The following is a 23,921-nucleotide window of genomic DNA, read 5'->3' as shown; positions in this document are numbered from 1 at the left end:
AGGCCCTGATTCGTTTTTAGCTAGAGCCTTCCCATCCCACGGGTCCCCCTGGGGAGGTTGTGGGGACCAGGGGCCTCTACCGTGCGGACCTCTCCCCGCCCGAGACTCAGAGACGTTGGCACACGGGGTTGGGACGGGGCGGTGCAGGGAGTAATGTGTTCCCACGTTCATTCTCTTTGTCCAGGTCCCAACCGTCGAATTCATTTGTGCTGGTTGGTTTTTCCAGTGAATGTTAGTCCGGGCTTCCGTGACTACCGATTTCTGGCAAGTCAGTATTTTATGAGGGTTTTCATACTCTTGAAATGAGTGTATTTTTAGGAGTAAAAATTGTAAACAATAGCTAACAGATGTGAACATTTTATACACTAAGGATTATAAAATGTAAGAAAGTTATGAGTTGTCGTTAAAATAATTACATAAGGTGCTAGTCATTTTACCAGAAAACAAATTATGTAGACACAGAAAGTTTCGGTATTTTAAGAGCGATTAGAGCCAAAGCAAACACTTAAACCTAAAATAATTGTTGCAATATCATTTTATATCGTGTGCTGAAATGAAAACTTTGTTAAAAAAAAAAATCCAACATGGAAACTTACTCAGGAAACCTGACTCTAAACCTGAAACTTCAATGAATTCAAAACCTAGCATCTCCTATAGTCATAAAGGTAAAGAAATGTGCTAAGGTCCTTTCTAGGACCTGTGTTCTTAAAACAGTATTTATTTACATAATAAAAATTTTAAACTCATAGTCTTTCAGAATCTTTATGATTTAACTACATGAATACTGAACTAGAAAAAAATTACATTTTAAAATTGAACCTTAAAGGTTTGAGAGTAAAATTTTAAGTTTCAGAGTTGATAGAAATTATTTTTATTTAAAATTATTTTTATAAACCAGTCATTGCTAATGCATTTATTCCACAGTGAATTCCTATGGACCATTTACTGTGTGACAGGCACTGTTCTGGGTTATTGAAATACATTTGCGAGCAGAAAGTCCCTGCTCAATCTACAGGAAGAAAAGATAAGCGATAAAACATATTCTGTATATTTCAGACTATAAGACACACCCCTTACTTTGGGGGGAAAAGGAGGGTGAGTCTTAAAATCTGAGTGTAGCTTACCTGGCTTGCTGTGTGTGTGTGTGGGGGCGGTGGTGGTGGAGCAGGGTCATAGATTATTAAATATTTTACCACATTTTTTGCTTTAAAATTTTCTTTCATATTTTCCTCCTCTAAAACCTAGGTGCATCTTATAGTCCTAAAAATACAGTAATTCCAGTTATCAATTAGTGCTATGAAGAAAAATAATGCACACTGTGGGGATTGAGAAATTGAGATCAGGGTGTTTTTGTTAACAGGGGTGCATCAGAGCTACTATAATGCATAATGTTTCTATTCTAGTTTGTTTGTGTTTTACTATTTTTTTTGTTGGTGACTGATTAATGCATTGAGAAAAATGAAGAGAGTAATTAAGTTAAACAGGTAGAAGGGGGAAAAAACAATAACTAAAACAACGAAAAACCTCTTAATATAAAGTATACAGAAATGTAGCCCTTTCGATAGCATTTTTTCAAGGACTGCATGTGGAAACATTCCTCCCTCCACTACTTATTCCCACATGTGTCTCATTCCACATCACAGAAGATTGAAACTTGGAGAGACATAATCTGATTTGGTAATATGGACTTCTCCATGAGATGGCACTATTATAGTTTCTTTGATTTCAATTTCTAGCTTAAGGAAAGATTTGCAATGTATTAACACAGAATAAATAGAATTGTGATTTATGTTTTATGATATGTGCATCTGATTCATGTTTTGTTATATAGAATTTTCTCCCATGTTTCAGAATTTAGAAAAAATGTCATGGAGTGTTCATGTGTAGGGGTAAGAGTTGCAATGTGAAGGAAGCAGTATATGTGTGTAGAAATGTTTCTAATGTCTCCTATCAAATTTGAGGCTTTTTTGTGCCCTGCATTTTTATCATATTCCAAGGAGCCAATGCTGAATGTTTTTAGCCTTTAGATAACATCACTGAATGTAAAAATTATCTTTTAAAAAAGGAACATAAGCATTTGTATGTTATGTAATATGAATGTAAACCTACATCTGTATGTTAAACATGTGATTTTTTTTATTTTGGAAAAATTCAAACATGCATGCATAGGCAGGGCATTATGATGAGCTCCACATACTAGTACATAGCTTTATCAATTATCAAATGATTGTAGTCTTGTATTGTCAATACCTCTGACTTCTCTGCCTATATTTTGAAGCAAGTAACTGCTATGTAAATAGTGTATTGTTAGAGACACACGCATTCACAATAAAATGCACTAAAAATAGTGTTTTGAACAAAGTTTTATAAAAGCCCAAAAGGAGGGATTAATTCTCTCTTGGGTAAGAGGACAAATTCAGAGAAATTGTTGAAAGATAAATGACACTTGACCTATACAGTGAAGGATGGGTAGAAATTTGCCAGGTGGAGAATGAAAGAAAACACATTCTAAGCATTTGTGCAATATGAAGAGAGGGGTACAAGTGTGAAATCATGAATGAGGGAAGACAGAGAATAATGTATTTGAATATTGAGGTGCTTTGGAGAGAGTTGCAGAAGATACAGCTGGGAAGGTAGTCTGTGTTTATTCTGGGAAATTTATGATTATCATTTATGTAGAAATGTTCTACATTTTTATAAATATAAACTGCTTTTTCTATATTTTTTAGATTTATGAAAAAGTCTAATTTTTAATATGTCGAAATCAAACGACTCCTTGTTTTCTTTGGATAATTTATTTTTTGAAAAACAAGATGAAGCTGAAAAGTAAGTCTGCCTTAAAGAATGATAATAGAGTATATTGTTTTAGGCATGTTTTTTAATTTTTAAGGGATTTTAATTTTCTTCTGGTAAATATATAAGTTAAAAATAAGGGATAAACAGAATGATGTTTTAGGTATATGTTTGATAATCTTGGAACTCAGGTATAAGGGAGTAGCTAAAGTTTAACATCTTATAGGTTATAATTTAAAAAAATAGAGTCTTGCCTATTTGGCTTTTATTTATTTGAATTTCTGTTCCAATTGTTTTTGGCTAAGGTAAAGACTAGAAGAAATGGTGATACATTTTAGAAACAAAGGGTAATATAAGAATGGAGAATGGGTAGTTTGTTAAATTCTGGCTTTTATGAGTTTTCACATGTGTATTGCTCTCAATTGTAACACTTCTATGTATTTTTTCCTTTGTATTACCCTTTCAAAATGAAGCATTGAATAAATTGCAGGCTTCGTTTAGTCTTTCATTCATTTAAATATTAATTCAGGTATTTATTGAGTGCTAAAAGGGATATAAAAAGGTTGAAGCAGACTTTTGCTTTAAAAAACTCCTTAAAATCTACTTGAGGAAATTAAACACAAATATGTAAATTTCATTAATAAATAATGTGAGCATGTAATTTATCATTTATACTGAGACACTTTTAAGAGTGAAAAAGTTGAATCCAAATGGGACAACAAGATTTAATCAGGACTGGTCTGGGCAAATTGGAACATATGTTTGCCATTCAAACAATACAAAGTAAAAAGAAAGACTGCAAGGCAAATAATAAGCATATACATATATGCTTTTATATATATATACACACACATATACATATATATGCATACATACATATATATTAATATAATGAAATTTTAGATTTAGAAGGAGACTTGGACCAGAGTGATCAGGTCACACATTATAGTAGTGGTGGGAAACTTGAGGAGGCTTTGAGAAAAAGAAGTGGGACATTTGAAGGCAGAGTGTAGCAGCAAGAGAAAAAGAGTGGAGATGATTCATAGGATTTTTAGGGGATAGTGTATCTAGAGAAGTTTCCTGGAATAGAAGATTCATAAAGGGATAAAAAAGCAGTGGGATATATGATTAGAAAAGTAAGCTAAAGATAAAGGTTAAATGCCAGAACGAGGATCTTGGACATGACTTTCTATGTGTTAAAAGCCATGGAATTGAATCAACAAACATTTATTATATAATATGTCTAATTATACAAAGCACTGTGTTCAGTACTGTCAATATAAATGGGAATAGAAACAAGACCCTTAGTGAACAAGCAGCATTCTTCCCTCTAAAACCCCTTCCCCACATATAGCACCACAATGCAGCACTGTGGGTTGCCCCACCCTAGTGAATATCTAAGGCTCTGCCCCTTATTACATAACAGGTGCACCGAGACAAAAAAAAAGGACCCAAATGAAAGAACAGATCAAAGCTCCAGAAAAAATACAACTAAGCAATGAAGAGATCACCAACTTATTAGATGCACAGTTCCAAATACTGGTAATCAGGATGCTCACAGAATTGGTTGAGTATGGCCACAAAATAGAGGAAAAAGTGGAGGCTATGCTAAGTGAAATAAAGGAAAATGTACAGGGAACCAACAGTGAAGGAAAGGAAACTGAGACTCAAATCAGTGGTGTGGCCCAGAAGGAAGAAAGAAACATTCAACCAGAACTGAATGAAAAAACAAGAATTCAAAAAAAATGAGGAAAGGCTTAGGAATCTCCAGGACAACTTTAAATGATCCAGTATCTGAATTATAGGGGTGCCTGAAGGAGAAGAGGAAGAATAAGAAATTGAAAACTTATTTGAACACATAATGAAGGAGAACTTCCCCAATCTGGCAAAGGCAATAGACTTCCAGGAAGTCCAGGAAACTCAGAGAGTCCCAAAGAAGTTGGACTCAAGGAAGCACACATCAAGGCACATCATAATTACATTAGCCAAGATGAAAGATAAGGAGAGAATCTTAAAAGCAGCAAGAGGAAAGGAGACAGTTACAATGGAGTTTCCATGAGACTATCAGCTGATTTCTCAAAAGAAACTTTGTAGGCAAGATGGGGCTGGAAAAAAGTATTCCAAGTCATGAAAGGCAAGGACCTACACCCAAGATTACTCTATCCACCAAAGCTATCATTTAGAATGGAAAGGCAAATAAAGTGCTTCCCAGATAAGGTCAAGTTAAAGAAGTTCATTATCACCAAACCTTTATTATATGAAATGTTAAGGGACTTATCTAAGAAAAAGAAGATAAAAATATGAACACTAAAATGACAACAAACTTACAACTATCAATAACCAAACCTAAAACAAAAACAAAAATGAAATAATCAAACAACTAGAACGGGAACAGAATCACAGAAATGGAGATTACATGGAGAGTTATTAGTGGGGTAGGGGAGGTAGGAGTGGGGAAAAGGTGCAGGGAATAAGTACCATAAATGGTGGTATAACATAGGGGGAAGTTAAGAATACTATAGGAAATGTAGAAGCCAAAGAACTTAACATGTACAGCTTGTGTATATGAACTAAGGGAGGGGGAATATGGATGTGAGGGGGTGTGCAGGGTGGAGGGGAATAAAGTGGGGGGAATGGGACAACTGTAATAGCATAATCAATAAATACATTTCAAAAAAAGACCCTTAAACATTTGCAATCTAGAGGAGGTAGTAGATTTATTTATCTGCTTATCTATTATCAGCCATCTTTCTATTATCACTACAAGGAGGACTGTGATAAATATGATAGGTTCAGATAACAAGGAGAGGGAAGGGAGAAGAAAATCTTAGAGAACCAGGGAGATTTCATGAAGGAAGAATTTGAGCTAGATTTTAAATTAATGTATATTCTAGTGCCTAGAAAAGTGCCTGACACAGTTCTCAGTAAATAATTGTTCAGTGGACTGAGTGAATAAAACAGTTGAATTTCTATAGGTAGATGTGATGGTAGGGTACAGAGGCAAGCTGAGTAAAGGAAATATTTTTGAACAAAAATGAGGAGGGACAGAATGTATTATCTGTATATACATAGTTCACTTTGGTCTGGACTATAAGCTACATGTAGGAGAGTTAAAACTGTGAGATGGTCTTGGGCTACTTGGAAGTTTGGCATTATTCAGATACCATTGAGGGATTTTGAATGGAATAATATGATGAAAAACAATTCCAAATTAATGTGATAGGAGTGTGTAAATTATATTAGAGAGAGAAAGCCTGGAGGTGGCGAGGCCAGTTGTTATCAACCAAATATAAGTTGACTAGGGCCTTTATTATGAGAGTGACAGTAGAAATACAAGAAAATGATGAATTCAAGAAAATGTACAAGGTGCAATAAGATCTGTTAGTGTCTATATATACTGGGTAAAAGATTATACTATGGTTTGGTTCTGAGTGGCTGGGGAAATGATGGCATCTCTGGAAAATAGGGAAATCATGAGAAAGATATGACTTTATGGGAAGGCTGAACAGTAGAACAGTGATTTTTGTTTCTTGTTAACAGCTTTCTTGGATTTTCTGGAGTAGTCACTGTGCAGAAGAGTTAATATATTAGGCCTACACTGTTATCCTTGAAAAGGCCTGCTTGCCAGATGCTTTTGGCTGAAGTGGAAGTTTCCCACCATTGACTGATAACAGAGTGGCTCACAGTTTATACAATATGGTTTATTCTGAACATTTGCTTTGCTTCTGGGAATCTAGAATGTGTCAGAGAGGGAAAGCCCAAGTGATTAGTCCCTAATAAAAACCCTGGGCATGGAGACTCTAGTGAACTTCCCTCATTGGTATCATTTCATGTGTACTGTCACAATGTGTTTCTGGGGGAATTAAGCACATCCTGGGTTATCACTGAGAGAGAACCTTTAGAAGCTTGTGCCTGGTTTCCCCAGAACTTCACCCCATAGTCAGGAGTTCTCTGTATGCATGAACCTGTGTCCAATTTCTTGGTTTTATTTTATTCTTCAGATTCCACATATAATGAAACTCTGGTATTTGTTTGAAATAAGTCTGTCTGACTTATTTCACTTAGTATAATACTCTCTAGGTCCATCCACGTTGTAGCAAGAGGTAAGATTTCATTCTTTTTAATGGACAAATGATATTCCATTGTTTATATGTACCACAACTTTTTTTATCTACTTGTCTATTGATGGGTACTTCCATATCTTGGCTATTGTAAATGATGCTGCAGAGAACATGGGAGTACATATATTCTTTAGAATTAGTGTTTTGGGTTTCTTTGAATATATACCCAGAAGTAAAATTACTGGGTCATAAAGCAGTTCCACTTTTAATTTTTTTAGGAAACTCTATACTGTTTTTCACAGTGGCTGTATCAATCTGCATTCCCACCAACAGTGCACTAGGGTTCCCTTTTCTCCATATCCTTGCCAACACTTGTTTGTTGATTTATTGATGACAGCCATTCTGACAAGTGTGAGGTGGTATCTTAGTGTTGTTTTGATTTGCAGCAAATGCTTTGGCCTTTGGTCAGACAATCAGACAAAGTCAGATAATGTGTTGTAGATTTTTGATTTGGAAAATATAGCCATAGTAGCTATATGTTGGGTGCTATGAGATGCACAAAAGTAGAAGACTAAGTCTCTCACTTTTAAGAGTTTGAAATTCTAAATGCAGAGATAAGAAATAAATCATAAAATTCTTGAGTCTTGGCATAGGAATCATATGTGGTGCTTTTCTCAACTTCATTTTCTATCACCTAAAACTTATCTTTTTGTTCTCATGAAAGACAAGCCATCTTTGATTGGAAAGAAAACATTAAAGCATTATCTGTTAATAGGATAACAGGTGAAAAATAAGAAGGTAGTTAGTTACCAATGCCAACTGGATGGCAAAAATCTCATCAATTACTGTAAGTTTACAAAGTGATTGTGAGTTTCAACTCTTTTCTTGGATTTTCTGTGGTTTTCAGATGGTTCTGGGCCAAGAATATTTGAGTTAGAAGATTGATTTGTAATAGTCCTTTAGGAATACTTTAGAATACTAGTAATGGTGTCATTTACACTGACGATCTATGATTAATCATGAGGTACGTCAAAAGTAATTGTCACTTGTTAAGGTGCTAAAATTTCAGAATGATTTACTACTTTAAAAAAATTGGAACATATTTAAGAGTCCTGTCAAAAGCATTTGAATTGGAGAAAAGGAGATGGAGTTAAAGCCATTATTTAGGTAGCATATTTTACATAGTAATATCATTAATCACACAGTAATGTCACAAGGAAAAAAAAATCAAGAACACTGCTATATAGGGGTAAATTAAAGTTAACACATTAAGTTTATAGGATACTTAAGAGCCTGTGATTGAGTGGTGTTTAACTGATAAATATATAGTTCCTGATGTTATTATCTTATTAATATGTATATTCACATTTTTATATTTTATTTAGCTATTCAGACAATGGAAAATCATTGGATTGGTTTCCCCCACCTGCTCCACTGGTTTCAGAAATTCCAGATACTCAGACATTAGAAGAAGAAATAGAAAATCATAAACCATTAGGTATATTATCACATGTTTGTTGCGAAGCCAAACCTATGCAATGTAAAAAAATTTAGTAACATTAAAATGTTAATTTCTTTTATTTTTAATGGAATAAGATGAAAATTACAGACTTACTCAGAATAGTGCTCACCAACTCTGAAAATCTAGGACATTTTCCTTCCCTATATATGCATATATATACATATACATATTATATGCATATAATATAATATATAACCATTTTATTGTTCTGTGAATTTTGTCTCCTCTTACCATTAAAACTATCATTGCTATTTAGTTTTTGTCTTGCTCTTTACCAAAGGTAGAATTCTTTAGTTTAGGAAACCAGATTTCTGAAATATACTGAGTGAAAAAGACAAGATGCAGATGATTATATGTAGTTTGATATCATCATTTTATGAAGCTAAAAAACAAGCACACTCAAACATTATATGTGATCTAATGTAATATTGTTGGCAAAATTTGTGTTTTTAAATTGGGTGGTGGGTTCATGCATGTACATTTTATTATTGAGCTTCATAATTTATATACTTACAAATGCAAATATATATACTCTTTTATGTACCAAATAGTATACAGAGTTTATTATATATATGTGTGTGTGTGTGTGTGTGTGTATATATATATATATATATGTCACTGTGTTATACATATATACGTGTGTGTGTATGGTAAAGCATATTTAAGCCTTAATAAGCTTCCTCCTCAGCCTCTCAAAGATGCTTGTATTAATAAAATCTCTTTGAAGAAACCTTTACAAATTTGTCACCTTGATGAAAGCATTCCTTTATCTTGATTTTAGAGGCAATATCAAAGTTAAAAGTATTGTATTGTGTACTTTAATACTGAATTATATTCATTGACATTATATATGGCTGGTCATTGTATTTCTGTATATAAATTATTTATATAAATTTTTAAATCTTTATAGTTACTTATATAATTATATCATTTGTAGTAGATAAAATAAATATTACATGTATGATTATTTCTGTGGGTCAGAAATTAAGCCAATTTTATAATGTAGGTTTTATATAAATTTCAAATTTAATTTAAATAATTCTTAATTTTTGAGGACCTTTCAGTGATATAATAAACCATAAAGTGATAATCCCTATATTTTAAAACCATGTACAATATTTTAAATTATCTTATTATTGTACTAATACTTTTCTTTTGGCTTTCATATTTATGTAGTAAATTCTTTTGAAAATTTTTATTAAATTCTTCATCATTGTTTTGAAAATTTGATTCTGTGGAGAACATGTAGTAATTAACACATTCCATTTTTGTAGGTATGGGAAAGAGGCAAAAAATGTTAACGTCAAATTTAAAGATAACTGATGAAAGCACAAATTATATTTCACCAACACAAAAATTCCAATTTGCCTTTCCCTCTAATAATTATGGAGAAGATGGTGTAAATTTTGGAGGGACAGATAAAAATGGTTTATCACATGTTTTTGGCAAGCTGACGTATAGTTCTCAGAAATTCAAAAATCACTTTGGCACTGAGATAGCACCTGAGAAAAATATTCCAGATGATACAAGATTAATTAATTCTGTAGAAGAAAAAGGAGAGAGTGCACCAGCCTTCCGAAAAAGGTAATTAATTAAATGAAATAACATTCATTGATAAAGTTGAATAGCTATGTGTATGTCCGAAAGTATGAAATGTTATAATCTGAATGAGAAAAACACCAATAACAAATAGAGTCTAGTATATGCCAGATATTCTGTTAACTTTGGGATTCTAGTCATAGGTTTTTGGTTTAGGAGAGCTTACAATTTAATGGGGGAAGGACTGAATAGTACGACAATTATTTTTCATGAAGAATATGGTTAGAGCAGAGGTTCTTGAACTTTATGTTGTTATGATCCCTTTACACTTAAAAATTATTAAGCATTTCCAAAGAATTTTTATTTATATGGGCTATTTTTAATATTTAAATATTAATGCTTAACCGTATTAGAAATTAAAGCTAAAAATTTTTAAATACTTATTTACTAATTCATTTTAAAATAATAAACATACTTGTTAATTTAAACTATGTATTTTATTTAAAATAATTATTTTCTAAAAAAATAATTTAGTGAGACGAGTGGTGTTGTTTTATGTTTTTGTAAATGTTTTTAATTTCTGGCTTAATATACTTGGATTCTCATATTTGCTTTTGTATTCAGTCTGTTGTAATGCCACACAACCTGGAGCCTCTGGAAAACTCCATGTTAACTAGTGAGAGAATGAGTGAGAAAAAGGCAAATAATGCCTTAGTAGTATTATGAAAATAATTTTGATCTTATGAACTCCCTGTAATAGACTCTACTATCCTTTGAGAACTGCTGTTTGAGCGTATAACATGGGGACCTAATCTGCTTTGGACTGTCAGGGTATGCTTTCCTGAAGAAGTGGTATTTAAACTTTAACTTTAAGGAGGAATAGAATGAAGTTAAGTGCAAATAAAGGAGAGTGTTCCAGACAAAAAGAGTAATGTGTGCAGAAGTCCTAAGGTAGTACAGAGCCTGGTCTATTTTTTAAAAAATCTCCTTAAAGTAAGAGAGAAAGCTGAGAGGTTAGATATGGAGGAACCAAGTCATTCATAGTATTGTAGGCCAGGGTAAACATTTTATACTTTTCCTTAAGGCATTGTTTCTTAAACTGTGACCCATGGACCTACTGCAAAAGAATCACCTGGAGTGCTTATTAAAAATTTGAATTCCTGGATACTACCTTGGCCTTACTGAATCACAGTCTATATGAAGGGTGGGATGTCACCAAGGCATCTTCATTTGCAACACATTTTTTAGAGGGTTGTTATATACACTAAAGTTTGGGAACCATTGGACAAGGTCTTGGTTTTAAGCAGAGCAGTGAAATTAGATTTCTCTTTTTATTTAAAGTCTACTGAGGCCCCAGTATGATGAATTAGAAGGGAGCTAGAATACATTCTGAAGGACCACTTAGAAGGTTATTTTATTAGTCTAGATAAGAGAATGGTAGCCTGACCTAGGATTGTGGTCGCAAGAGTGAGAGAGTTCAGAATTATTTAGAAGATAGAATGCTACAGGACTTAAATGATTATTGGATATAAGATCCAACTTCTAGGTTCTGGTTTGAGCCAGAATGATTAAGGATGGTAGTACCCTTTCATAATATACAAAACTGTGAAGGAAGAACACGTTTTGGGAAAAATGAGCACAGATTTGGACATTTGATCTTCAGTGCTTATAAATTACCCAGATAGATAATTGGATTTGTGAATTTATGATTCAGAAAAGATCTAGTTGTTAGTTTTTGTTTTCTCTATGACAAAAGAGATGAGATCATTTGTGGAGCTTGAGGGGAAGTGGAGGTAATGAGCAAGTATGAGAAGAATGAAAAACAACTAGGGAGAATGGGAAAGCAACCTAATTAGAATAATGGTAGGATTGTTAAACAGTGTAAAGGGCTCAGTTGAGATTGATGTCTGTGAATATTTTGAAACAGATTTATTAAGATATAATTCATTTATAAAATTTACCCTTTTGAAGTGTACAGTTTGTGGTTTTTAAAATATTCAGAGTTTTACAACCATCACTACTATCTAATTTTAAAACATTGTAATTTCTTCCAGTGAAACTATACTCATTAACTGTTACTCTCTGTTCCTCTCCTACCTGCAGCCCTGGCAGTCACTAATCTTTCTGTTTCTATTGATACAGCTATTCTAGACATTTCATATAAGTGGAATAATTAAATATCTGACTTTTTGTGTTTGGCTTCATTCACTTGGCATACATTTTCAAAATTCATCCATGTTTTATTGTGTATCATTACTTTATTCCTTTTATGGCCACATAATATTCCATTGAATAGATAAACCACATTTGTTTATTCATCTATCAGTTGGTAGACATTTGGGTTGTTACCACTTTTTGGCTACTATGAATAATGTTGCTGTGAACATTCATTCAAGTTTTAGTGTGAATATATGTTTTAATTGTTTTAGGTTTATGCTTAGAAGTGGAATTGCTGGGCCATATGGTAACTCTGTATTTAACCTTTTTTGAGAAACTGCCAAATTGTTTTCCAGAGTATCTGCACTACTTTAAAATTCGATTAGCAATATATGAGAGTTTCAATTCCTCCACATCCTTGCTAGCCTTCGTTATTGTCTTTTTTACTATAGTAAATGTGAAATGGTATCTTAATGTGGTTTTGATTTGCATTTCCCTAATGACTAATTATGTTGGGCATCTTTGAATGTGATCACTGGGTATTTGTATATGTTCTTTGGAGTGATGTATATTCGAATCCTTTGCCTCTTTTTTAATTGGGTTATTTGTTCTTTCATTATTGTGTTTCAAAAGTTCTTTATATATTCTGGGTAAAATTTCCTTATCAGCTATATGATTTGCAGATATTTTCTAACATTGTAAGAGTTGCTTTTCACTTTTTTGATGGTATCCTTAGCAGTACAAAAGTTTTAATTTTGGTGAAGCCCAATTTACCTAAATTTTTTGTTGTTGTTGCTTAGGCTTTTGAAGTCATATCCAAGAATCCATTGCCTAATCCAGGGTTGTGAAGAGTTACTCCTACATTTTCTTCTAAGAGTTCTATAGTTTTAGCTCTTACATTTAGGTCTCTGATCTATTCTGAGTTTTTTTTTTTTTGTATATATGGTGCAAGGCGAGAGTCTAACTTTATGCTTTTGCATGTAGATACCCAGTTGTTCAAGTATCATTTGTTGAAAAAACTAATTTTTCCCCATTGAATGTAATAGCACCCTTGTTGGCAGTCAGTTGACCATGAATATAAGGTTTTCTGATGCAACTAATTCTCTGATTCTCTAATACCAGTGGGTGACCAATAATTAAATTTTCACACCAACTCCAGAGTGAGTTAGTGTCAAATTCCTCAGATTAAGGTTTTAGTCCCACAAAACTGTGCCACTTCATATCCCAGCCACAGATAGGGTGCCAAGTTACTCACAATTCTGCCTTGTAGATTACAAATTTGGGGGTTCTCATGACCCCATAATAGATTCAATAATTTTCTAGAATGACTCACAGAACTCAGGAAAAACACTTTACTTACTTTTACCAGTTCATTATAAAGGATACAATTTAGGAACAGCCAAATGGATGCAAACGCAAGGTATGGAGAGGGAGGGTGCACAGACCTTCCTTGCCCCTTCTGAGTATGTTACACTCTCAGGACCTCGACGTGTTCATCAGTCCAGAAGCTATCAGGAACCCCTGTTATTTATGGGTGTTTTATTCATGGAGGTTTCATTACATAGGTATGATTGATTAAATTATTGGCCATTGGTGATTGAACTCCAGCCCCTTCCCCTTCTTAGATGTCAGTGGTGGGGCTGAAAGTCTCAAACCTGTAATTGAGGTTTTGTCTTTGTGGCATCAGCCCCCATCCTGAAACTATCTAGGGGCCCTACAAGAGTAACTTCATTAGCATAAACTCAGGTATGATCGAAAAGGCCTTGTTATGAATAATAAAAGGTACTCTGTCACTTCTATCACATGGGAAATTCCAAAGGTTTTGGGAACTCTGTGCCAGGAACTAGAAACAAAGACCAAATTTATATTCCTTATTATACCACATAAAGGTTTATTTCTGGACTTTCTATTCCATACCATTGATCGATGTCCTTATGCCTGGCATAGGATATACCCCACACTGTCATATCCCACGTGTCTCAATTGCTGTAGCTCCGTAGTAAGGTTTCACATTGGGAAGTGTGAACCCTCCAGCTTTGTTCCTTTATTCAAGATCGTTTTTGGCTAGTCTAGGTTCTTTGCATTTTCATATGAATTTTAGGATAAGTGTGTCAATTTCTGCAAAGAAGCTAGCTGGGATTTTGATAAATAGTATGTTGAATCTGAAGATCAACTTGAGGAGTATTACTATGTTAATAACAGTAAGTTTTCCAATCTGTGAATATGGGATATCTTTCCAGTTATTTGTTTTCTTTATTTTTCCCAATAATGTTTTGTGGTTTTAAGTGGACCGCTCTTATACTTATTTTGTTACATTTATTCCTAAGTATTTTATTTTTTGATGCTTTTATAAATGGGATTAAAAATTATTTTTCAGATTGACCATTGCAAGTATATAGAAATACAACTATTTTATATATTGATCTTGTATCTGCAATTTTGCTGATGACTCTGCATTTTAATATTATTCATCTACCTAATAGGTGTGCTTTTCCTGGTAGTGTTTCCACTGCTTGGTTGAATTTTTTTAAAAAATAGATTCATCTAGGATTGAGGTTTTGCAAGATAAGTATGATAAAAGGGATAAAGGGAAGCAGAGCTGAGGATATTATTTGAGAGTGGTTGAAGAGATAACTTATGAATTCTAAGTTCATTAAAGGTGGATGAGAAAGCAAAGGGGAAGGTGTTTTGGGAGAAAACAAAGAGGTTAATTACAGTGAGTTTTTCTTTAACTTCAGTGGTTCCTTGAGCAGACAAGCTAAAAGGATAGGAGATTATAGTCAGAAAATGATGTATCAAAATGATTGACTGGATGGGAGAAACAATTCTGGATAATGACACTCATTTTCACTGGAGGCTACATCAGCCTTGTCGTTGCCTTCAAAGGGCCGAATGTAATTTTAGGACTGTGTAAATGTAATTAATTACTCCTTAACAGCTAAGTGAGAGTTCAGTGCTGCTCCTGGGTAGAAACAATGTGCCAGGCCGGATAAAACAATGTGGAGGGCTGGATTTGGCCTGAGGGCCTTGTGTTTGCCACCAGTGGTCTAAGGTAAGAGAGTGGGTGACTCTGATTGTGAGGGGGAGAAAGGCACTGGAGATGAATGCCTGAGAAACTGATAGGGTAGAATTTTGAATGGGTTGTCTGTATGAATGTTGAAGTGACCCACACGATGACAGAATTTGGAACTGAGAGGAATAGATTCTAAAGTGACCAGAGATTGATATATGATATATGCCATGTGTAGGGTTATAAGGTGGTGTAGCTAGAGAGGATAGATAACTTTTGTGGAAGAACGAAAAAAATAATGATGTAGATTTGGGGAGAAGAAGAAGCTACAGATCTACCCCAAGCACACTGGATGTAGGAAAATTAGTAGTTTCCACTTGAGTTTTTAAGAAGCAAGAGTTTTGCATGACAAAGCAATATTTTTATTACAACCAGGAATTAATATAACAATGAATGAAGAGGTTGAGGACATAGGGGAAATTGTGGAGCAGAAATTCCAAAGGAAGAATATGAGGTTCAGGGAATTTAGGTAACTAGCATGTGGATAAAATTTTTGTAGTTTGGAAAACTTATTTCAGACTCTAAAGTCACACATCTAGAAAGTGGAGGAGCTGTTGGTTTATACTCAGGTTTGTCTGAGTCCAAAGTCTTTGCTTTTAACTTATATCACAACATATGGTGAGGAATCATCCTATGGCATAAGTGTTTTCCTTTTCCTCAATATCATTTCATGATGGCATTCTACTATTAATATATTATCTAAGGCTAACCCTCTGCTTTTGAATTTTATATCTTCAAAGATAGAACTGCTGGCATTGGAAGATGCAGTCATACAGTTTGTTCTAAAATACATTTATTTCTGGTTTTTTGAAAGACTAGTTCTTATGTGAAACATGTTATTAAGATTTGTAGTAAATCATCTCCACTTCCAGCTCCTCTTCCTCCCTTCCTTCCTAAGGTCTCAGCCCCAGAGTCTTCACACAACTGCTGTCCCAAACAAGACTCAAAGTGAAAACAGTTGGCTCTGACCAATGTGGCTCCATTGATTGGGCATTGTCCCCAAAAGTGAAAGGTTCAGCCCAGTTTGATTCTCAGTTAGGGCACATGGCTAGATTGTGAGTTCTGTCCCCAATCAGGTAATGTGTGAGAGGCAACTGATGGATGTTTCTGTCTCACATTGATCTTTCTCTCCCTCTCTTTCTCCCTCCTTTCCCCTGTCTCTAGAAATAAATAAATAAATAAATAAATAAATAAATAAATAAATAAATAAATAAATAAATAAAATTTTAAAAAGTGGATGTAAGAAACTGTGAGCAATACTTTATCACCACTTTCTAGGGATTTGTTCTAAAAAAGATTTATAGATGCAGATGTTCCCTTCAGCACAATGATGGGAGTGAAAAAATGAAAAATTGTCCATGTTCCACAGCAGGGATTCTTCAAAAATTCTGATGCACATCCATAGAAAAATGGAATAAGGAAGAGGATTGACTAGCAGTGTTCACTCCTGGGGAAATCAGGTTCTAGAATCCTCCTTGCCAACATCCACAAGTGCACATACACATATGTGCACACTGATACCTACACTTGCTCAAACATATGTGTATGTGCACACATTTCAACACACATGCATGTGCACAGGCACACACATGTACACAGAGAAATGACTAGAAAAGTGAACACCACCTGTTAGGGCACTCCTGAATGGAAGGACTTTGTTGTTTATTTAATTATTAATTTCTTTAGAATTCACTATTCTACCCTAATCAATAATTATTTTTGTAATAGACACCTTTAAAGATGAAAACTAAATAAAATACTTTTAAAAAGACTAGTAAAAATTAATTTAGAAACTATTCTATATTTTTCTAGTACTTTCATGGGTGTCATTCATTATGGCAAGGATCCCCAACCTTCCTCCTCCTGTCTGCAGACACTGTTCATGTTACCACCTGAGCTCTGCTTCCTCCATCCCTACCCCCACCCCCACATCCATGGAAAAATTGTCTTCCATGAAACTGGTGCCTGGCCCCAAAAAGGTTGGGGACCACTGCAATTCCATAAGACTGATACCTGCAGTCATTCCTATTATGACATGTAAGTGCTGTATTAGGAACCTCAATGGTCATTTCATCCCTTAGGACTGTTGTGAGCAAATTGTCTTTAGATCAGTTTAATATGATAAATTGTAATTATAAAGATGGCTTTTCTGTATTTTCCAGAACTTTGTAAAGAAGTATTTCTTTTTATTTTTATTTTTTCTTTTTTTTTTCAGAATTTTTTTAAAATTTTTATTTATTTATCTTTAGAGGGGAAGGGAAGGAGAGAGGGAGAGAAACATCAATGTATGGTTGCCTTTTGTGCGTCCCCTGCTGGGAACTGGCCTGCAGGGAACTGGCCTGCAACCCTGGTATGTGCCCTGACTGGGATTCGAGCTGCGATTATCTGGTTCGCAGGCCTGCGCTCAATTCACTGAGCTACACCAGCCAGGGCTTAAAGAAGTATTTCTTACATTGAAATGATTACTAAATAGTTTTTGGTAAGAGGGTGCTGGTTACTGACAAGATGTCTCAGTGTCCACATGGGCCTCTCTATGGGATTGATTGAGTGTTCTCATGAAATACTAGCGGCTGGCTTCTCTCAGAGTGAGTGATACAAGAGATCTTGTGAAAGATACAATGTCTTTTATGACCTAGCCTTGGTAATCACATACTTGTACTTCCGCAGTATGCTACTAATCACATAGGCTAGTACTGATTTGAGACTAAAGAAAAGTATGAATACCAGGAGACCAGGATCACTAGTGCTATCTCAGAGGCTGGCTACCACAAATGGATTTACCTTAGTTTTAGGAAAGTGAAGACATAACTCAGTGCTAAATTTAACAAGTCCTATCTTAGGAGAATGATTCATTTTTGTGTTTGAATAAACCATAATCTACAGGTATTTTTAAAGGGACCGATTTTATGCTAGTTTTTTTACATGTTTTTCCTTTTTTTGCAGATTATTTAAAATATCTGACAGTATGCATAGGAGTGCTTATTCTAATGACATTGCAAACTTGGATTCTCATGTTGGCTCAGGGGAAATTGTCCAAACAGAAATGAACAAAGGGAAATCATGGAAATGTAGCAACAGTAAGCAGAAACCTCAATATTCAGATGTTAACATGTTTACAGCAAGTGATGCTTTTCCTGCTTCTGAAATCAGAGATGTATTCAAAATACCATCTTTTTCAGTTGCTCCACAGCCTCATGAAGTTCAAGGTAATTCTTTGCTTTTTTTCATTGGTTTGTAAAAGTATATAAAAGTGTCTAGTCTGTATTTCTTAGCATAGGGAGTAATATAAAGATATAGTAAACTTGAATAGGTTATTTATGTGCAATTTCTGCATTTCCTAATTATATTGCACTATACCTTAAACTGTGGTATAAATTTTTAACTGTGCTGTCAATAAAAAGTTATGCAAACTTTATTGAAACAGTTTTTATGGAAAAGTTTTAAAATACCATATAAGTATGTAGGTTTTTTTTTTTTAGGAGTAACAGAAAATGATTTGAAGGCTATCACAGAAATTCGTATCCTTCAAATTAAATCATTTTACTATAGTAGCTTTTATTTGAAATCATAATTATTAAATACTTTGTTTCATTATCTCTGTTTATTTTGGTTAACAAGAAAAAGAAGGAAAAGAGAATACTTGGGGTCATGTAAGAGACTCAGTATGTGTGATAGTGCTACTCAAAGAGCGGTCTGTAGTCTGGTGCCAGTTTATAAACTGTTTATTTCCAGTCTGTGACAAGATAAGTACAGAAATGAGTCTATATTACTGGCTGGTCTCTGAGCATATTTACTTACAAGTTGATACAATTTCTTTTACTTCGGGAAGAAAAACATATTGGGATAAACATAAAGAAGGAAAATGAATGAGAATGAGGAATACTGTGGATTGGGGGACATTTTTACAAATCTAGTGTCTTTGAAAACCTAATTTGCAGTTTATACCTATAATCTAATTTACATATTTTGAGTACATATTAGTGTTCTGGAGGTAACATCTTCTTAGTTTCTTTGATACCCTGTGTTATGTCTGTAATAGTGTGCTTATTCTATTTTATTAGAAATTATCAGTTGTCATATGACTATTCTCCTATGACCTATGTACTCCATGAAGGCAAGGACCATGCCTTATTTATCTTCATATCTCAAAATACAGTGAAAACCAGATTAAGTAACAAAAGTGTTTTTGAAAAAGTGTATCCATGAGCAAGGTGAGGGTAAAGTATGGAATATACTTGGAAACAACAAGCATTCCAGTTTAGTTGAAATGAAAGTTATGATTAAATGGGTAGTAGGAAATAATGTTGAATAGGTATTTTAGGATCAGATCATTTAACACCATGAATACCATGGTCAAGAGGGTTTGTGTTTAGTTTTAATAAATTTATTAAGCAATGAGGAGAAATCATGCACAGAATTTTTGAGCAGGTCAAGTTATATCATCAAAATTGTGCTTTAGAATGATAGAATTAGTGATTCAATAGCTATGGAAAGCCACTTAGAACTGACAAAAAGTTATGATCTAGTTGGCAAAACAAAGTGAATTCCAGATATTGGGCAGTTGAGTTAGAAGAATCTAGGGGAAAGTAATTTCAATCCCAGCTACTCTGCAGACTGAGATAATGCTGAATTTTGGTTAGAAAATACTTGCCTGATCCCTTGTGAAGAGTTGTGTCCAATGCAGATAACTGAATTGCATTAGAATGGGGGGGAGGGGACAATAAAAAGGTTATATATGACAACGTAATAACTTCTGACATCCTTTAGTGCTCCTGTTCAGCATATGGTCTCAGTCCTGCCACGCTTCCTTCTCTGTGGTGATCAAAGTATGATAGGAACAGAAGAAATGTAAACACTTAAAATTAATTTTGTTATCTGCATGATGGGAAATTCTTCTTATCCCTTACTGAAACTGGCCATACTATGACAGTAACTTCTGAAGATTTTTAAAGATCTTTGTTCTGTATTTGCACAGCTGAAGTGATTCTATTGTTTAGGCTTCTCAGTTGATTAAGACTATTGCCTACTTTTGTGTCCATTGTATTGTTCAAAAAGTTCATTTGCTGTCAAACTCACAGTACTGCTACCCTTCATGTTGTCCAAGTGTGTATTTAAATTAAAATGGAAGGCTGAATACTATTGATGATAATTTGATAGTTTGGGGATATAACTTATTTTCAATATTTTACTATATTTGAATCCTCAGGACAATAGAAGTTTGGTCAGCTTGATGCTGCCAGAGTAATCTTGTCATTTGCAGTTCTGAAGACATCTTCTCACCTGTAATAACATATAATTATAGTGACACTGCTGAGAGTTTGCTGAACGAAAGGAAAAATTTGATATCAAGTGTTGATGGTGATGATAAATGATGTTAGTAGCAGAGTTTTCTCATGAGTAAAAAATTGATTCTGTATCTACTCTGAATTAGAGATTCATTTTTGTGAGTGTAAACTGATGGGGAACTGCCTAATGAGAGAAAAACCAGCATGATGGCCCACATGTGGGCTTGTTACAAATAAATATTTTATAGGAAGAGACATATTTTGGAGGAAAAATGAGATTCCTTTGAAAGCTGATGGATTGACACACTGAAAATTACATTTTGTTTTGGCACAATATTCTGACATTCTGCAGAACTGAAAGTAAAATGAAAATTTGTAAATTGTTTCACTTAATAAATGCAAATGTATTAATTGGGTGCTTACTGTGTGCCAGGCACTGTTCAGGTATTTTGGATATGTCAGTTAAGAAAACAGACAGTGAATCATTGTGTTTGAGGAGTTAACATTCTTGGGGGACAGGACAACAATTGTAAGTCTATAAATAAAACATATGGTATTTTAGAAGATAATGAGTAATAGGGAGAAAGAAAAAAGTGGAGCAGAGTAAAGATGATTAGCATGGGAATGCTGGGATCAGGGACTTAGGGTAAGAATTATTAGTGTAGCTCTTTTTGAGAAGGTGAGATGTAAGTAAGCAATTGAAGGAAGTGAAAGACCCAAGGAAATATGAAAGGAAGAACAGTTTGAACAATTTGGCTGATGTTTTTGAGGAACAGAAAAGAATTCCATATAGGTAGAGGAGATGGGTCAGTCAGGAGTAGTAGGACATGAAGTCAGAAACACAAAGGTGGAGGTGGGGGTGAGGAGGCAAGATCATGTAGGGCCTTGTAGCTATATATTCTGAGAGAAATGGGGCATTTGATCAGAGAAGTAATATGTTCTCATTTAACTTTTAACAGGAATGTTTATCATAATCCAGCAATTTTTGTATATCTTCATAAAAATATAATTTCTTAAATAAGTGTAGTGTTTGTATTCTGATTAGCAGCTAGAAACTCAAGGCAGCAGCTGAAAAAGTATGCAGTTATATTCCTTCCAAGGGAGAAACTGGAGATGGGCCTGTCCCCTGTGTGCTGGGCTTGGATGTGTACCTGTGGGGGTGCGTGTGGGGAGGGGTGTGTTCCTATGCCCATGTGAAAACTGATCTTTGCTGTAGTCCTGTGTAACTCATGAATGCAAGCCCTATAGCTTACAGAGCTGGGTGTTTGGGGGGCCTTAACCTTCAGCTGGGAAGCCTTAAAAGTTTGGTCACTACATGTGTAGTTTAAAACCTTTGCTCTTCAGGAAAAAGGTGGGAGTTGGGGGTTCCTTCCCAATTGTATGGTGGTATGCTAGGGGTGGAATTTATGAAGAGAGTTCTCCTAGCCTTTCCTACCTATTTCAGTGTCATTTTCTCATTTATCCATTGTATAGGAGTCACTCAACTCGTTAGGATTTCTCTCAGAGGAAATTGTTCTGTGCGTAGGTGTAATCATACTTATTGCTTGAAGGTGTATATTTGGTGGATCTGTGAGAGGAGGGAAATTCAGGAGGCATCCTATGGTGCCATCTTGGTCCCTTCTTCTATCTGTTAATCCCTTTCTTATGATATCAAAATAGCAAGTATTAAAGCTTTATCATTAAATATTGGCAGTCAATTTTAATTTAATTTAATTTTAAAATTAAAAGTAACCAATTTTTTAAATTCCAAAATATTTGATTCCTTAATGTTATACTAAGCGGCAAAATTTAGAGGTATTTTCAAAGAATTCCCATATTTCAACTATATACAGTCCAAAGCCTTTGATGATGTAAGTATTTTATTTTGATTATTTGCTTTTCTGCTTTTTCTTACTAGATTGTTTGCTCTTGAAGGGCAGGGACTAGATCACATTCACTTTATGTCCCCAGTGCCACACTCAGTGGCTGGTATATTATAGGAGCTCAAAAAATGTTTGTTGAATGAATGCATGTGATTTTCATAGGTGGGTTGGTTTGTATTTATTAGATGTATAAAAATTTCTCTGGAAGCTAACAAAGTGATTTTCTTCTAGGTCTAACATATTTACTTTGACAAAACAAGATAGTAAATTTTAATAGTTATATTTTTAAGGTGGTGGATCTAGAGAAAAGTAATAATTTTAATTAGTTTAGAGATAAAAATGTTTAAACTGTTTATTATTCCATAGAGTCTTTATAAGGCATATTTTGTAACAAATTGAAAATGTGAATGAAAAATTCTATATATTACATGATTCATTAAATTTTATATTTTAGCTTCTTTACACAGATAGGAATTTTGTGATTTGTGCTCCAACTGGTTCTGGGAAAACTGTAGTGTTTGAACTTGCTATAACAAGATTGTTAATGGAAGTACCATTGCCATGGTCAAATATTAAAATTGTTTACAGTAAGTATTTATATATTTTAAGAGTGATAATTGTAATAATGAAAAACCATTGAGGCTAAAGTAAGAAATAAATTCAACTCATCAGACTCATTACTTGATTTTCCATACTTTTTTCATAAAGACAGTTCACATTTGGTCTTACCTGTTACATTAAATTCAAAACACATTTGCTCAGTTATAAATACAAAGTAATATTTGAATTGAGAGTTTGGCTTTAACAGGCCTATTTTTAAAAGGACAGGCAAGATGAGCAAATAATATAAAACATTTTATAATTCTAGAAATTCCCACAGGAACCCTTCTTTCATAGGTATATATATTTTTTAATTTTTCATCAAAATAATTTATGTACATGGTTAAAAAATCAATGGTCACAAAAAGGATTATAATGAAAAACAATCTCTTGCTCTACTTCTCTTCACTCTTAGTTACAATTAGCTGAGTGTTAGAAGTGAGCAATCACTTCTTTTTCTATTTTTAGTTCTATTTGGTGATTACCTTTGTAACTCTGAATAATATGCTTCTATTGTTAAGTTTTAACTTATAAATATTAGGCAGTACCTAGATAGGTATTTTTATCTTAACTTTATTAACCAGTGTTTTTATGAAAATAATTAAAAAATTTCACTGGCATTCAAATAAATATCTTATATTGTTATAGTGGCACCAATAAAAGCCCTGTGTAGTCAGCGTTTTGATGACTGGAAAGAAAAATTTGGACCAATGGGATTGAAGTGTAAAGAACTCACTGGAGATACACTAATGGATGACCTGTTTGAGATTCAGCATGCCCATATTATTATGACAACTCCAGTAGGTGTTATTTATACTTTATTATTTTCATGGTTTATTAGAAAATAGCTATTTCTCTTCACCAAGAAAAAATGTTAAAAGAAGATACAAAGTAGAAAAATATATTTGCAATATAATAAAATAAACAAAAGGTAAGTATTCAGGATATATAACAAATACTTACAAATTAATAAGAAAAAGACAACCAAATAAGAAAAATAAACAAAAGATATGAATAGGCATTTGTTATTGT

At 33.9% G+C, this 23,921-nt stretch overlaps 1 protein-coding gene across 1 annotated transcript in view; it reads left to right on the top strand.

Moving 5' to 3' along the window:
* Positions 1–2,755: 2,755 nt before the first annotated feature.
* HFM1 (helicase for meiosis 1) overlaps positions 2,756–23,921 on the top strand; it is an 88,694-nt gene continuing 67,528 nt past the window's right edge. The window contains exons 1-8 of the mRNA XM_037154422.2: positions 2,756–2,826; positions 8,240–8,352; positions 9,651–9,960; positions 18,086–18,348; positions 18,622–18,660; positions 22,207–22,277; positions 22,744–22,876; positions 23,538–23,689. Of these exons, the coding sequence (XP_037010317.2) occupies positions 2,756–2,826; positions 8,240–8,352; positions 9,651–9,960; positions 18,086–18,348; positions 18,622–18,660; positions 22,207–22,277; positions 22,744–22,876; positions 23,538–23,689 (1,152 nt within the window). The remainder of the gene's footprint in view (positions 2,827–8,239; positions 8,353–9,650; positions 9,961–18,085; positions 18,349–18,621; positions 18,661–22,206; positions 22,278–22,743; positions 22,877–23,537; positions 23,690–23,921) is intronic.

Source organism: Artibeus jamaicensis, unplaced genomic scaffold (genome assembly GCF_021234435.1).
Source record: "Artibeus jamaicensis isolate MK-2021 breed Jamaican fruit bat unplaced genomic scaffold, CSHL_Jam_final scaffold_1019, whole genome shotgun sequence".
NCBI classification, from domain to species: Eukaryota; Metazoa; Chordata; class Mammalia; order Chiroptera; family Phyllostomidae; genus Artibeus; species Artibeus jamaicensis.
The sequence above is the reverse complement of the archived record's forward strand: the minus strand, read 5'-3'. Positions and strand labels throughout refer to the sequence as shown.